We start from the raw sequence: 14,761 nt of genomic DNA, 5'->3' as shown, positions 1-14,761 counted from the left end.
ATTGAGAGGCACAGTGGAACACATAGCTGATCAGAAGCTAAAATAAATATGCAGCACGAATTCAAGACAGCAAACTCACAAGAAATAAATAATGAAGTGGTGTCTTCTACATCTATAGTGTTTCGGACTGTTAACCACCAATAGTGACTGCTCATAGCCAATTTTAGGAATTTGGCAGTTGAAGCAAAAATAGCAGCCATTGAAGTACTGATACCTTTGATCATGAAAAACATTATTATGATTAGCATCTCATGTCTATTTGCTCCAATCCCCTGAGATGTGAAATAAAACTGTAAACATTTTCAAAGTTATATGCCAAAAGACTTCTCATTATTAATCACACCCATTATGCTTGAGGTTGTATTCTCAATTTCAGTAGCATTAACTTGGTATGAAAACTAGCCCAAGCAAGGAAAAGTTGATGCTCTCACACCACCACATTACTACCTTGGTACAAGCAATAGCAAGGAGAAAGCAGCTGCTGTCCTCAAACCAGAGGGCTAAGGAAAAAGAAGAAGGCACAGATACATTCACAGACAAAGTTATGGAAAGCAATGCAAGAATTTTAAGCCTACCACGAGAAAGGTCTAATGACAAACTTAAGACACAGCTCCCTGAACCTGTTGGAAAACTCCTTGTTTCTCTGAAGTTCGTGAGAAAAGTCAGCTTGCGGAAAAACTATGGCAGGTCTGGAGGAAAGTAGGGGATGGTGCTGCACAACTCAGATCTGGGGTGGGAGTTATATGTATTCACAGTCCAGGGAGATGAGAGGGAGAAGGCATCGCTCCCAGCAGGCAGTAATAACTGGGAAACAACCTTCAGTAGAAATCCAACATTAGGGCATGAGAAAGTACAATTTGGTACAGCTTAGGAGGCCTCTCTAATATAATCATCTGTAGTTTTATAACAGCTGGGAGTGGTTGCTGTACAGAGATGCTGTTCAATGACCAACATAAAGCATTCTCTCTCCACTTTACAAAGGACATTGTTAGAGAACAAATACTGTTACAGACAGTAGCAGTAAGACAATACTAACAGCTTGTATTGTTCTACACTTGTACTTCTAGCAACTAAACTCAATCAAAATCTTGAAGAGGTAAATAAAAGGTCTATTTCAAAGGAATTCTAGAATGAGGCACTGAATTTTCTCCACAATTTTTTCTATTCATGTGCAAGTAGAAAAATGTGTTCTTTTAGAGCAACTGTGTAGAGGGGAAACTCACCGTGTCCAAGAACCGCAAGATTGTAACCACACTTCCTCTTGGATTTACGATACATAATCAAAAGCCACACTTGCAGAGGGAAAATGACCTGTTGATGATGGTGGCTGTCAACAATGGGTTCAGATCAGTTAGCTGCTAGTGCAGACAGGACAACATTTTTCAACACTGCGAGAGAAAGTCAGAGTGAGACCATATGGTTAAGCCCCATCCACATTAGCACCAAGCAGCTAGCATCAGCAATTGAGAACTGTCAGCTGGGAGAGGAGTGGTGAGAAGTATACCTGTTGCTCACAGCCACTGTAAAGAATGGTTTTGTAGAGGTTTATCAATGTTAGTTCTGCACCTACTGGAATAAATGCACTTTAAGTAAATGCAAACAGTTAATTGCACACAGCATGTCCTTGTGTCCAATCAGTAATCCCAGCACAGAGCAACACAAGTACTTAGTTGTTCAAAGTATTCAAGGAATTCAGATACCAGTTGGTTTCAGCATGCTCAAGAACATGTTCTGGAATTATACGGGGTAAGTTTTACATTTGCAGAAGATGGACAGTTACAGGTAAGTGCTAGACAAGTACTGTCAGCAGATACCCCAGCTGTATGCTATGCAAGACCATGCAAAACAAAGGGATGAGATAGCTGGCTTTAACTTCAAACTACTTTGAGTAGGGGGAGCGGGACCAGATGATTGCCAGAGTTCCCTTCCAAAACAAATTCTTGTGATCATTGACAAACCTGGCCACTAATGCAGAGGCATGAGCTTTGCATGCAGAGCCTGAAGCACTGAATCACACAACTATTATTTATCACCTACTCTCACAACCTGCAGGAATGCCTGCACTTAGTTGTTACCACACACACAGAGCAGGAGCACATCCTGTAGTTAAACAATTTTAAGACAGCATAAAATACCACTGCAAAAGCAGCAGTCCTGCCTGCCACCCTGCACTTAGATGTAAGGTTTCTGCACAACCATAGTATCAACAGATTCACACCCCACTCTGTTCCTCAGTTGGATTTACCTGGTTCCACACATGCATCTGAACATAGGCCAGGAACAGAGAGTTGGAACCACCTCTCCCAAGTAGACTTTGTGTTCATTTCCAGAAAAAGAGCAAAATTATTTATTTTTAAACGCATGGACTAATTAATAGTGAGCAGTACTTAAAAACTGTGTTTAATCTTGAAGAACAAGGGAGCATAGCTACTCCTATTCTTAACTTTGGAGCTAATTCTGTTTTCTTTATAGTCACTCTTCTATTCAACTTACTTTGTCCCTATAAGTAACAAAAGCTACATTCATCAGCAAAACACGGCTTAGTACGGCAATAATCTTATTAGCATGCATACTGAGTTAATACCAAGCTTATATGAAGGATATTTGAAAACTAAGCTTGAAAACAAGCACAGTAACAGCAATAAACTAAAAATTTCAAATTCTGTCTCAATTATATGCAACATTATTCTGCCTTCATCAAAGTTAGTAATTTCCTGTACATTTCTCCATAGGACTATTTTCTATTACTTTCTGCTATGCTTAGGGGTCTAAGACTTGGAACAACGTGAGACAAGAAGGCAAGCACCATTAGTCTACTCACTTTTGCAGCACAAGGTAGCACCAGTTCTTATGAGAAACATTATCGAGATAAAAATGACCAAAACACTTTTGGGATGCAAAAATGAGGCACAGTTTGTCTGCTAACATTAATGCAAGTTACTTCCATAACTAGTTACTACATTAAAACGTGGGGTATACATTAACACATCTTAGGGTACATTTGCAAAAGCTCTTCTACCGATAATTGTTCTAAATCAGTCATTTGGTTACACACTGGAAAAGCAACTTCTAGCACTGCAGAAACTGAATAAGACCCCATCAGATGGTTCCAGAACATGTGTGCCAAGTTGGAAGGGAGGCAGGTGGAGGACAGAAAATGGGGTCTCTGAAGTCTGTGGGATGGTATCTGAAGACTGTCAATGCTGAAATGATGCTTCTGAAGACTGATCACCACCCTTACAGAGTAAAGTCTGAACTATAAAATATGGCTGAGGACAAGACAACTAAAGATAGACTTAAAACCACACTCAATCCTTTGGCATAAGAGCTAGGCCTAAGAAAAACTACTGAGTGCCATGGTTAAGCCTACAGTAAAGACCAACTAGAAATTCCCACTTACTTCAATTACAATAGTGACTATTAATATGGGGTGTAGAACTCCTTGTGATTTTAAGTGTCTGTATCAAGAGACACCTCTCTTCCCCACTTAGATGCATGTCTTTGAAGAGCTGAGCGACTTTAGTGACACTAGCAGAAGGTAAAGTTGCAGAAACCAGAACGGGCTATACTTTAATAGAAGGAAGCTCAGCAGGAGCAAAAGAGGCAAAGGGGGAAAACCCAGGCTCCACTAAGTGCCATGCTGCCCCACACCAGCACAAAGGAGGGGAATCCTGCTCCACTCTGAGGGCCGTGAGCCACCTGGGCAGAAGCCATACTTATGCACAGTTACTTGGCCCTGAAGGTTGAAAATAAGAGATAAACAGCCAAAATACAAGGCCAACAGACACAGCTGTCAGGCAGGGATCAGCAGACCTGCAGTATTACGAACACCGCAGCCCATGCTGGCTGGCTGTTTTGCACTATACCCTAATCCTTTCCCTCAGCTATTTCCTTCCTTTCTTTGTCCACCTATCATTGCTCCTATTTGTGCTGTTTCTCACCCCTATCTCTTCCCTTTTCTTGTCTCTACAGAGTCCAAGGTCTTAAAAGCAGACTTCAATTCATACAGCCTACAAGCACTGCAAAATTCAATTTTGCAATTTTTGGTATGTTTAGTTCATTGTAACATGACTTTCCCATCTAAACTTTTTATCAAATTCGAGTTTCTTGAAAGACACTCAACGGACTGTGTTTATACTACTACCCATAGTCACATTAGACCCATCAGTATTCAAGACAAGAGCTCACAAATAATGTAGCGTGCTGATGTAGCTTCTATAAATGGAGAGTTTGGCCACTGCAGAGACGTCTGATCTACAGCTCTCACTCACATAAACAGTCCACAGCCACACAAATAAAGACTGTCAAGATCCTTCCCCAAATTCCTGCAGGGAAAAGAAATTAAAATGGTAGTAGATTGGATGGAACAGTTCTAAGAAAAATCAATAATGGTAGCTGTAAAATCTAAAATTAAAGTAAGTCTGGTTTTGATGCTTTCAGTACAAACAGTACATTAAATTTGGCATAAGCCCAATGGAACATGAAGTTCTTGTGGACAATGTCTGCCAAGAGCTAGAAATATAGCACTTAAGTCTTTAAAGAACAGAGAGGCTCAGACCATTTCTACTTTATGCATCTGAAAAAAAATTAAATCAAGGTGATCTTTCTGAGGGAACATTTGTATTAAATCTAATTGGTGTGCTTTGTGCAATACTGAATTGAGTGAATGCCAACTGGCAGAGAATCAGTATTTGTCATTTTATAATCCATCCCACTTGTGACACAAGTTACAAATAACCTCCCCATATCCCAAATCACTGTGCTTTTCTCCTCAACATCAGGCTTGCATCTCAAGATTAAGTTCTGTACCTGGTCCCTGGTCATGCTGACACTTCTAAACATCTGACACAGTGGAAGCAGAAGAAAGAAATGTGAAGAATGAACCCAGGGAACTCAAGCTGCACTATCATTTTTTTTCACCCACCTTCACATTTTCTGGTACTTCATTAGTTTACATGCCTCAGAGCAGAGCAAGATTTGATTAGTAACTGAATACTAATTCTGATTTCTGTGGCAACCTCCAAACATTAGCAAATTACACATCAACACACCTGTGAGTTTCTAACCTTTATTAAAAATAAGGACAAAAATAAAGCAGAGGAGAGGGGGGCAGACAAGGCTAACACCCATCTGGGGCTTTGGAGACATCATCCATCATCCCAGCACACAAGTGCTTCCTCCCCACCACCTCCCACACACTGGGCTCTTAATTGGACAGGAGAGTGTAGTGCACTTACAGCTTTGCTAGGTTTTCTGCTATTACACATGGGAAGGCTTACACATCCTTCCCCACATCTCCCAGGGATTCAGGAGGGAACACACCCCTCCTGTCTTTAAGGCCAGTACGAACTGCCTGCATAAAAGGATCGCAGCACCAGCCCTGTCTTGGGAAACTGGAGAGCAAGAGAAGGGAAAACAGGCAATGTCACACTTGACATCTGCCCAGAGTGAGGCAAGAAACTTCTCATGCCCTCTCACTCTATACGTAAGCCAAGCACTATCTAGATCTTTAAAACTGCTATTTCTTGATGACTGAGGGTTTGAAACATGTAACAAAACAACCAGATAAATCTGACTGCTAATCCTCTTCATTAATAGCTATAAAATAGTAGCAGCATGCCTACAATACTTGTTGTTGTGGATGCTAAGAGACTGAAAGACACCAGACACTTGCTACCCTTGCTTACTGACAGGATAAATAAGCTTTCTACTTCTGCTACAAGCAGCCCCTCTTGGCTTTAAGGTAAAGGTTAATTCTTCCCTCATCTTTTGGATCAGGCTCTTATCTCTGCTGTTGTTTAGACACTGCCAACTTGAACTCAATCCTCCCCAAAGTTGCAATAAGTGAAAGATACCAAGAAATAAGCTTGTAACACTTTCCCTCTAGAGGTAGGAGTTTCTCTTGCTAACTATGCATATCTCAGAACAGTGAAATATGCATAGTTATTTCAATGAGAAAAAAAAAATAAATAGTGTATATATAGGCATAGAAATTCAAAAGCAGTTGCTACATCTAAGTCACAAGTGGCTTATAAGCCCCCACATTCTACTACAGCATCCTGGCCTTTCTGAGTCAGTAGTGAGGTACAAGGCCCTACTATGTTTTCACATCTGCTGCTCAGAAAGCCTCAGGCAAAGCTAATACACTGGCCACAACACTGATGAAGTTGAGTTCCTCTTACATACATATATATATGTGTGTGTGCATACAAAAATATACATAATGGTTTAACTCTTTAAGAGGTGCAGAGACAGGAGATTGGAGCAGGAAGCAGTCCTTATCTGAAGTGTCAACACTACCATCATGAATAGCCACAAGTTTCCTACACATGAGGAACTCTACAGTTTGTCAGAAGATTTTGACATCCTTGGTAGCATGTTACGCTTCCTTTCCTAAACTCAAAATAGAGTACTTGCCCAGCAGAAAGGAGCCAGACCCAAGAGAAAGCAGATATCCTACCTGTGATATTAGCTAAGGGTTGAGGCCCCTGTAGTCCTTTCACTGTAGAACAGATGTTCAAAGTCATCCTCCACTAACCATGAAAACCAGCAGCAATCTAAATACAGCAAATCAAATACCTCTATGCATTTATTTCTTCCATGTTGAGCATTCCTCAGAGCATTTAAAGTGGCTCAGGGAAAAAGCAAACCAAGCCAAACAAAGAAAAAGTGTATTAGTGGGAAATGGCAGAACTGACATATTTTTAGAATTAGCAGTTTATCCCAAGAGGTGCATTGCAGAAGGAAAATAAGCAACAAGTTCTTTAAAAGGAAGCAAATTACTTTACAGTAATCCTCCATGTGCATTGCATTTTGGATTCTTCCCTTATCCTCATACCAAATAAATAGTTGAGCTACATGATATGACAAAAGAACCATTACTTGTTTTCCCAGTTGAATCTTGTGTCAAACCATGATTAAGGCAATATTTATTCTTGTAAAAATACTGTGCTGAACTGCAACTGCTTCAGGAAAATGGAAGGAATATCAAGGTGGCATCAGCCAAAAAATCTCAGTATACATATTAACACTTCAAGAAGAGGAGCCTTGAGATTCTTAGCAGGAGTTCCTCAGGGACCACTTAACATTATTTAACATGACTAATTTGTCTTAGGACAAAGAAAATACATACAAAGTACTCAAGTTTGTATGAGTTTAAAATCAAGTCTTTACTAGTTAATACTACTCGACCATCAGAAGCAGAAGGAACTGAGGACAGGGAAAGCAAGCACTCTGGGTCAGATCTGTAACCTAACCATCACAGAGGCATGATCCTAACACTAGAAAATGATCTACAAATACATAACCTTAAGCCTAATTTTCCTATTAGTTTAATGTTGCCTTAAAGCATCCCAATGGACATGATGGTTAAGGGGGCCATACGTGCAGGTTACACACTAGTTCCTTTACCAAGAGCTCACAGCTCCACACAGGTACTTTGTGTGCTGCCCCAGCCATTGCTGATCACTTCTTGGGCAAAGATGACTGGCTGGATGAAAGCATTTCAAGCTAGATCGAACACGGAGATACCAGTTTGGCTGCCCTAACCCAAGGAACAGTTTAGACAACACAAATCAACAATATGAATGATTGTAAATCAAAGAAATTCCTCATTTTAAGGCTGGTGAGACATTGGAAAGGGTTGCCCAAAGAAACTGTGGATAATCCATCTCTGGCAGTGTTCAAGGCCAGGTTGGATGGGACTTGGAGCAACCTGGTCTAGTGGAAGATGTCCCTGCCTGTGGCAGGGGGTTAGAACCGTATGACCTTTAAGGTCTCTTCCAACCCAAACCATTCTATCATTCTATAATTCAGGTTAAGGGGTTACCATCCTAGAGGACAAGCTGGCAGGAGGGAGGGGAAAACTAACACAACAGCTGCTACTTTCCAGTTGCACACTACTCCAGATGAACCATCAGACAATTGAAAATAGAAATAGTGCTTCAGAAGCACTGAAGAGGCAAGCAGGACAGGGCAAGATCACTAAGTTTGCTCTTGCTATGCCTCCAGAAGCTCTTGGGAGGCCTTCAGTTCCACTGATGAATTGCAGATCTTAACAGTTGTCTTAGGGAAAAAAAAACAGTCCCTTTGAATTTGATGTCTATCCCCCCAACTTTGCACATTAATTAAGGAAAGAGGTATTCCAGCTCAGGAAAAAGCATTTTTAAACACCTGTAATGAAGTTCAAATGGTTATATAGCTGCAGAAACATTGCATACAAGCAACTAAATACATCCAGGCAGATGAATCAGCTGGCAATGGAAGAAAAAACTCATTGATGGTGGTCTACTTAAGGACAATTTTGTCTAGGCAGGTTTTTGTGTTTTCTTTATAGGGTTGTTTTTCCCCCCCTCTTTTTTGTGGTTTTGGTTGGGTTTGTTTGGTTTTCTTTCCCATCTTCAAGTCCTAGCTCAAATAAATTATTCCCCAAAGAATCTCAACCTAGCAACTTGCTTCAATCCCATATCTTGCAAGCATCTACAAAATATTTTTGATACATCCCACTCAAAACCTCAATGAATCCACAGAGCAGCATTCTCTCGTAGCTATTCATATTATCAACTATCCTAATACTAAAAAATATTTTCTGTACCACTTCTAGTCTTTTTAACTTCAGCTTTTTCTTACTTTCCTTGCTGTTCATTTCCATGCTGTCTACAATACTGAGTTTCAGCCACTACAACAAATGTTACAGACACACAAATGGAAATGAAGCGTTTAGTGACCAAAGCTTTTCTGCCAAAACCACCACACTTATCTCCCTGAACACTTAATATGTAAACTAACAGGCTGACAAAAGCACTCTATCAGCAAAAAGCTTGTCTACATCTGGGATTTTGATTAACTTTCGCAATTAGATGGTGCAATTGCTCCCTGAACACATACATGCCCACCCTAATATAGCCAGACCGGTACCCCTCTGGCCCAAGTATCTCTGTACTATTAAAAAAAAAATAGCTTTTCCCAAAAGGAACACTCTTCTCCCTTCTAAAAACACATTTATGCTATTAATCTGCTACAAACAGGGTCAGCACAGAAAAACATCTGGTTGACATAGCTGCACAGACAACATCAAGAGGGATCAAAAGTGTTTTGAGCCAGCATGATACATATCCAAAGTCTTCTATAATATACTCTACTGGTGAACAAGGAAAGTACTGCAATGTGTCAACTGAATGAATCCTCTTCCCAACAGGAATATAATTACGGGACCAGAGTAAGAGGTTTTGACTGCTTCTACTCTGACAACTACCATATACCTTCAATTAGAAGAGCACAATTATAGGACACTCCCAATCCTGAAACCGTAGGCAGAACTGCAATGCCAGGTTCAGTCCACTCTGCTCTCAAGTAAATGAGATTCAAGTACAAAATTCAGCATTTATAGCAGTAAGTACCATGGGTGACAGTCAAGTCATTGAATTCATCAGCATAGATTAAGAGACAAGGTTAGCAGATTAACTTTTATTACCTATTCATGAACTGAACCGTGCTCCTGCATGGCAGAGACCGAAGGATGCTGCCAATCCTTAACCAAACACTTCCACCCAAGCACTGAGTTCAGTCTGAATCAAACAAGCTGCAGAACAGTTCACACTTGAGCCCCCCTCCCAAAACATCACCTCTCAACATTTACACCTAATATGCTAGCCAGGAGACATTGGTGGAGCAAGACTGGTATTGATAACCACCTACCTTCAGCACAAGGTGCCAGCAGAGGACAATAGACTTTCCCTGTAGAGCTTTGCAGTCAACTGTTTCACATCCATTCATGACTACAGGGTTATTCCAGAAAGGTAATTTTGAACAGCTTGCAACAGTTGGTGCTCCAAATCACATGACACAGGTCAGCAATAGACACAGATCAGCAATAGAAGTCTACATCACAGGGCTCACCTAGATATCCCATAAACTGTGCAAACTGACTTGTGCAAAGTACCTCTTCCTAATTGAAACAAGGTCTCCTTTTCAGTAAACAGAAATACAGAATACTTGGAAAAGAACATATTCATAGTTCAAGGCTGGAATTTTTCTGCAAATCAAGTTATTGTAAATACATTTACTGCTTTTAGGAAAATGCTGCAACAGCATAGAGCTTGCATTTCTTTCAGTTGCAGGATGATTTGTAGCATGCCAAAGAGCTTTTGTCTTACCTGGATTTTGAATATATTGATTCAAACATTTTAAACGAGAAACACAGTCACTTGTGAGTATTAATTGCCATATCCACTGCAAAGCATTAAGGCCATAAAGAACGCACCATGATGCCTCAGCTACACACTGGAGAGCCTACAGCAGCATAGGGAGAGGGAGATCCATTCCAGGTTGCCTATGGGCCTCCTGAGAGGCATAGAGCCACTTCAGTTTTGCCCAGCTGACATGATTTGCACCTCATGGGATCAGAGCTAAGCTGCTATTTTACCTTCTTCCCCATGAATCTTTCCATCCAGGCAGACTAACTAGGCCCGGTTAGGGATGCAGTATTAATTTCATGAGAATTGGGGAACTACAGTAGGAGTATGAGATTTACTGGTGCATCCTGTTAACCTCTAGACTGAAAGGAAACAGAAAGCAGATCAGATGGAAACACGCTTACTTTTTCCACTGAAACTCAGCAGCATTTAGCTGCGCTCGACCTACTTCCTACACCATCTCTTTGCTGTCACTTCCTTTGACAGTTTGTCAGCATGCTTTTGAATCTGGAGATTAAGGAATGAACATCTGGGAAGTCAAAGAGCTAGACTTTTTCCTCATGGTGTACAGTCAAAACTTTTACAGTAGAACCAGCCAGGCGCTTAGTGACCAGCTAGCAACAAGTACCTCCAATTACTGGCATCCTGCAGGAATTCCTAATCAACTGTGTAATTTCACTTACAAGTACGCACTTAAATGTGACTGATTTCTCATGAAACACACTCATTCTTCCTTTTTTAGCTCAGGGCATAGATTAGCATCTACAAATAGCTTTGGGTTTTCTGCTTTCCTGTATTCCAGAGTTTCTGTCTGAGAAGACATTTTATATCAATATATACTTGCAATAAGCTCCTTCCAAATGAATAAGTGTCTTAAATACCATTGGCTCCAAGCAGATGATGCTCTATTTTGCACCTACAAACACAATTGCTAACTATAAATCCTTAAGTGAAAGGATCCTGCTTTTCATGCCTATTTTCTTAATAGAAACCAGTATTGACACCAAAATACACAACAGCTAGAGCAGGCAGATTTCATACTAATATATAAGTTCTACTTGAACTGAAATACTGGTAGTTACTTAAAATCTTAATTTCCAAGATGAATGACCATGGTGACCTGAGGTGTTGAGAAATACTGTGTTTAGTAAGAACAGAAACATTATGCACACTTCACAAGACTACGCTCAGCATAACATAGGTGCTCCTACAAATTTAATTCATTTGAAATAGGAGATGTTTAAGCTTAAAGTAGCTGCCTATATACAAGCAAAACGCATTCCTAAAGCTTCCTGCCAGGCCATTCATACATCTTCAAAAGAGTTAGGACACTTAATCTCACACAGCACTAAACAGGTCTATTTTTCTAATTACGAGTGCTCCATTTTCTACAAACTGGGGTTTTTTCTTGTGGGGAAGGAAGCCAGGCAGAGGAGAGGAGCAAGTGTCCCGTGCAGACGCCTGAACTACATTACTCACTTCAAAACTGTCGGCCTAAAACATTACAAAGCCACACGGACCGCACGACAACACATCTGGGCAGCCTGTTCAAGCTGAAGCTTTCATCTCCAACTAACCTACTGGCACAAAAAGCAACAGGAGATGTATCATCAACAGGTCATCTGGCCGCTTCTTTGTAACAAAAAACCCCCACGAAAAGCTGTTGAACAGAAACCGGAAACAGCCCTTTTTGTTTCCCCCCCGGCTCCCCCCAACGCGTGTTCAAAATGGAAAATATAAACCCATCGTTCTCCCAAAGCAGAGCAGCCAGTTCTAGCTGAAATGCTTTGTAATTTTACTTCCCGACTGGTATTTTCAAGGCAGGGGAGTCCCAGCAAACACAAATGGGCGGCCTTTAAAAGGCCAGAAACAAGAGAGCAGTACAGCTAGGCTGCTTTTTGCTTGCATGTATTCTAGAAGCTGCATTCTGCAGAGGTGAAGTAGCTGCAGGTTTTGAGGGGGTAGTTAAAACAAAAAAGGCAAAAGAAAACCAGCCCAACTTTCGGTATAAAAACATAAGAATTGCTTTAAATATCCTCTTTAAGAGGCAAGAAATACTCAGCTGAAAACAACTGCTCCTCCTCTCCCCAGCCTTTTAAAAACCCTTTTTCCACGGCTGTTAGAGGCAGAAATGTTCCCCTTCTATCAGCTCCTCCTGAAACTGCGTTATTTAACTATTTTTTGGGGGGGGAAGGCAAAAAGAGTGAAAAGAAAAACCGGACCAAAGTTGCGCTGGATGCCAGGGTGCTCACAAAAGAGCCGAGCTTGAAGATCTGAAAGAAACCTTCCAAACCCCTCCAGAAGCTTAAAATTAAAAAGGACACAACTTACCTACCAGCTATCTGGATTCCTCCGGAGTGAAACAACATCAAATTCGGGGGAACTAAGGGAGAAAAAATAAAGAAGGAAGCTCTCCCACCACGATTTTGTAGGGTAACAACAGCAAAACAAAATCCCCCTTTGTTTTGTTTTCACCCGCCTGCGTGCAGCTCCCATTGAGCGCTCCGGCACAGGGGGCTGCGATAAATGGAGCCTGGACTGGGGCGGGGGAATTCATTCCCCACCGAAAACAAATACATCGCCCCCACCGCGCCCCAAAACCCACCCCCGAGCCCGGTAAAGCCAACACCGAGCGAGTTCTCGGTCTGTTTTCATTTCCAAGTGGTGTTCTTCCCGAGGGCAAGCGGCTCGGCAGCCGCTCCATGACAAAGAGCTTCCCCAGCACATCCAGCCCCGGAGCGGGGCTCGGCCAACTCCGCGTTGGGAGGGACGGGAAAAAGGACCAAAAAAAATAAAGGGGGGGGGGGAAATAAAGAATAAAAGAAAAAGAGAACAAAGTCCCCAAACCCCGGATAAAAAAAAAAATAGACATAGAGAATTAATGTAAAGACCGGAACAAAAAGGCAGCCCCGCCGAGGCGCAGCACAAAGCGGCAGAGGAGGGTGAAGGGGGGGAAGCGGCCCACAACCCGCCCTCACGATACGGGCTCTGTCGCGACAGGCGCGATACTCACCCTCGGGAGGAAGGAAGCTGGAGAAAGAGACACCCCACGCCAGCAGCAGCAAACCCCCCGGAGAGGCCCAGAGCAAGGGGGAAAGGAAAGGGGCAGCCTCAGCCTCCGTCCACCGTCTCCTCACGGCCGCGCGTACGACGATAGCTCCGGCTGGGCGAGAGGGAAGGCGAAGAACGTCCGCAGCGCTCCCCTCAGCCCCTGCGGGCTCCGGAGGGCCGGTGTGGGGAGCGACAGGCCGGGGAGCAGCGGCTGAGAGAACACCCGATGAACGCCGGCTCCGAACAGCCTCACCTCACCGCACCACCCGCGCTATGGGTAAGCGGCCGCTGCGCGCTCGCGCACCCCACCGAAGGGGGCGGGGCCACGCACGGCGGGGCACACCCCCCCGCCCCGCGGCATGACGGGAGTTGTAGTTCCCCGGCTGCGGGGGCTCTGCTCTGTGTATGTGTGTACGGGGGGATATGTGTGTATGTGTGCGTATGTATGTGTGTACACGTATGTGTACGTATATATGTGCATGTTTGTGTGTGTGTATATGTGCGTATGTGAATACGTATATTTACATATATGTACCTATGTGTATGTATACATGTGTCTATGTCTGTCTATATATGTATAATACGTGTCTATACACAGAAATATAGAATCATAGAATGGTTTGGGTTGGAAAGCTCATCCAGTTCCAACCCCACTGCCATGGGCAGAGACACCTTCCACTAGACCAGGTTGCCCCAAGCCCCGTCCAACCTGGCCTTGAACACTGCCAGGGATGGGGCAGCCACAGCTTCAATGGGCACCCTGTGCCTCAGCACCCTCACAGTTCCCTAATGTCTAATCTCAATCTTCCTTTTCAGTTTAAAGCCTTTCCCCCTTGTCCTGTCTCATGTATGCACATGTACAAAGTCCCTCTCCAGATTTCTTGTAGGCCCCCTTTAGGCACTGGGAGCTGCTTTAAGGTCTCCTCAGAGCCTCCTCTTCTCCAGGCTGAACCAGCCCAGCTCTCTCTGCCTGTCTGCAGAGCAGTGCTGCTCCAGCCCTCAGAGCATCTCTGTGGCCTCCTCTGGACTTGCTCAAGCAGGTCCATGTTCCTCTTGTGTTGAGCACCCCAGAGCTGGATGCAGGAATGCAAAGGGAGGATCTCATGAGAGTGGAGTAGAGAAGGAGAATCCTCTCCCTTGACTTGCTGCTCATGCTGCTGGGGATGCAGCCCAGGACACAGTTGGTTTCTGGGCTGCAAGCACACACTGACAGGTCATGTTGAGCTTCACGTCAACAAACACACACAGGTCCTTCTCCTCAAGGATGCTCTCCATTCAGTCTCCTCCCAGCCTGTATTGTTTGGGATTACCCGCACCCAGGTGCAGGACCTTTATGAACCTTGTTGAACTTCATGAGGTTTGCATGGAGCCACCTCTACACACACATATGTATGCATCTATGTCTGTATATATATGTATACGTATGTATATGTACAAGTGCATATATTTGTGTATGTGTGCACATGCATACACTTATCCATACATATGCATGTATGTATGCACATATCACATCTGTG

General features: G+C 42.8%; 1 protein-coding gene across 3 annotated transcripts in view; it reads right to left on the bottom strand.

Annotated features, from left to right (window-relative positions):
- PELI1 (pellino E3 ubiquitin protein ligase 1) overlaps nt 1-13,502 on the bottom strand; it is a 45,032-nt gene extending 31,530 nt beyond the window's left edge. Inside the window, exons 1-2 of one of the 3 annotated variants that reach the window (XM_034060902.1) lie at nt 13,207-13,502; nt 12,525-12,576 (exon numbers count right to left, since the gene is read on the bottom strand). Coding sequence is in view for 2 of the 3 variants with exons in the window: in XM_031047557.2 (XP_030903417.1) it covers nt 1,224-1,278 (55 nt within the window). In the remaining variant the exon portion in view is untranslated. Of the gene's footprint in view, nt 1-1,223; nt 1,389-12,524; nt 12,577-13,206 lie in introns of those variants that run through there. The other 2 variants (XM_034060901.1, XM_031047557.2) reach the window with 2 other exon arrangements.
- Nucleotides 13,503-14,761: the final 1,259 nt, after the last annotated feature.

Source organism: Melopsittacus undulatus, chromosome 3 (genome assembly GCF_012275295.1).
Source record: "Melopsittacus undulatus isolate bMelUnd1 chromosome 3, bMelUnd1.mat.Z, whole genome shotgun sequence".
Lineage (NCBI taxonomy): Eukaryota > Metazoa > Chordata > Aves > Psittaciformes > Psittaculidae > Melopsittacus > Melopsittacus undulatus.
The sequence above is the reverse complement of the archived record's forward strand: the minus strand, read 5'-3'. Positions and strand labels throughout refer to the sequence as shown.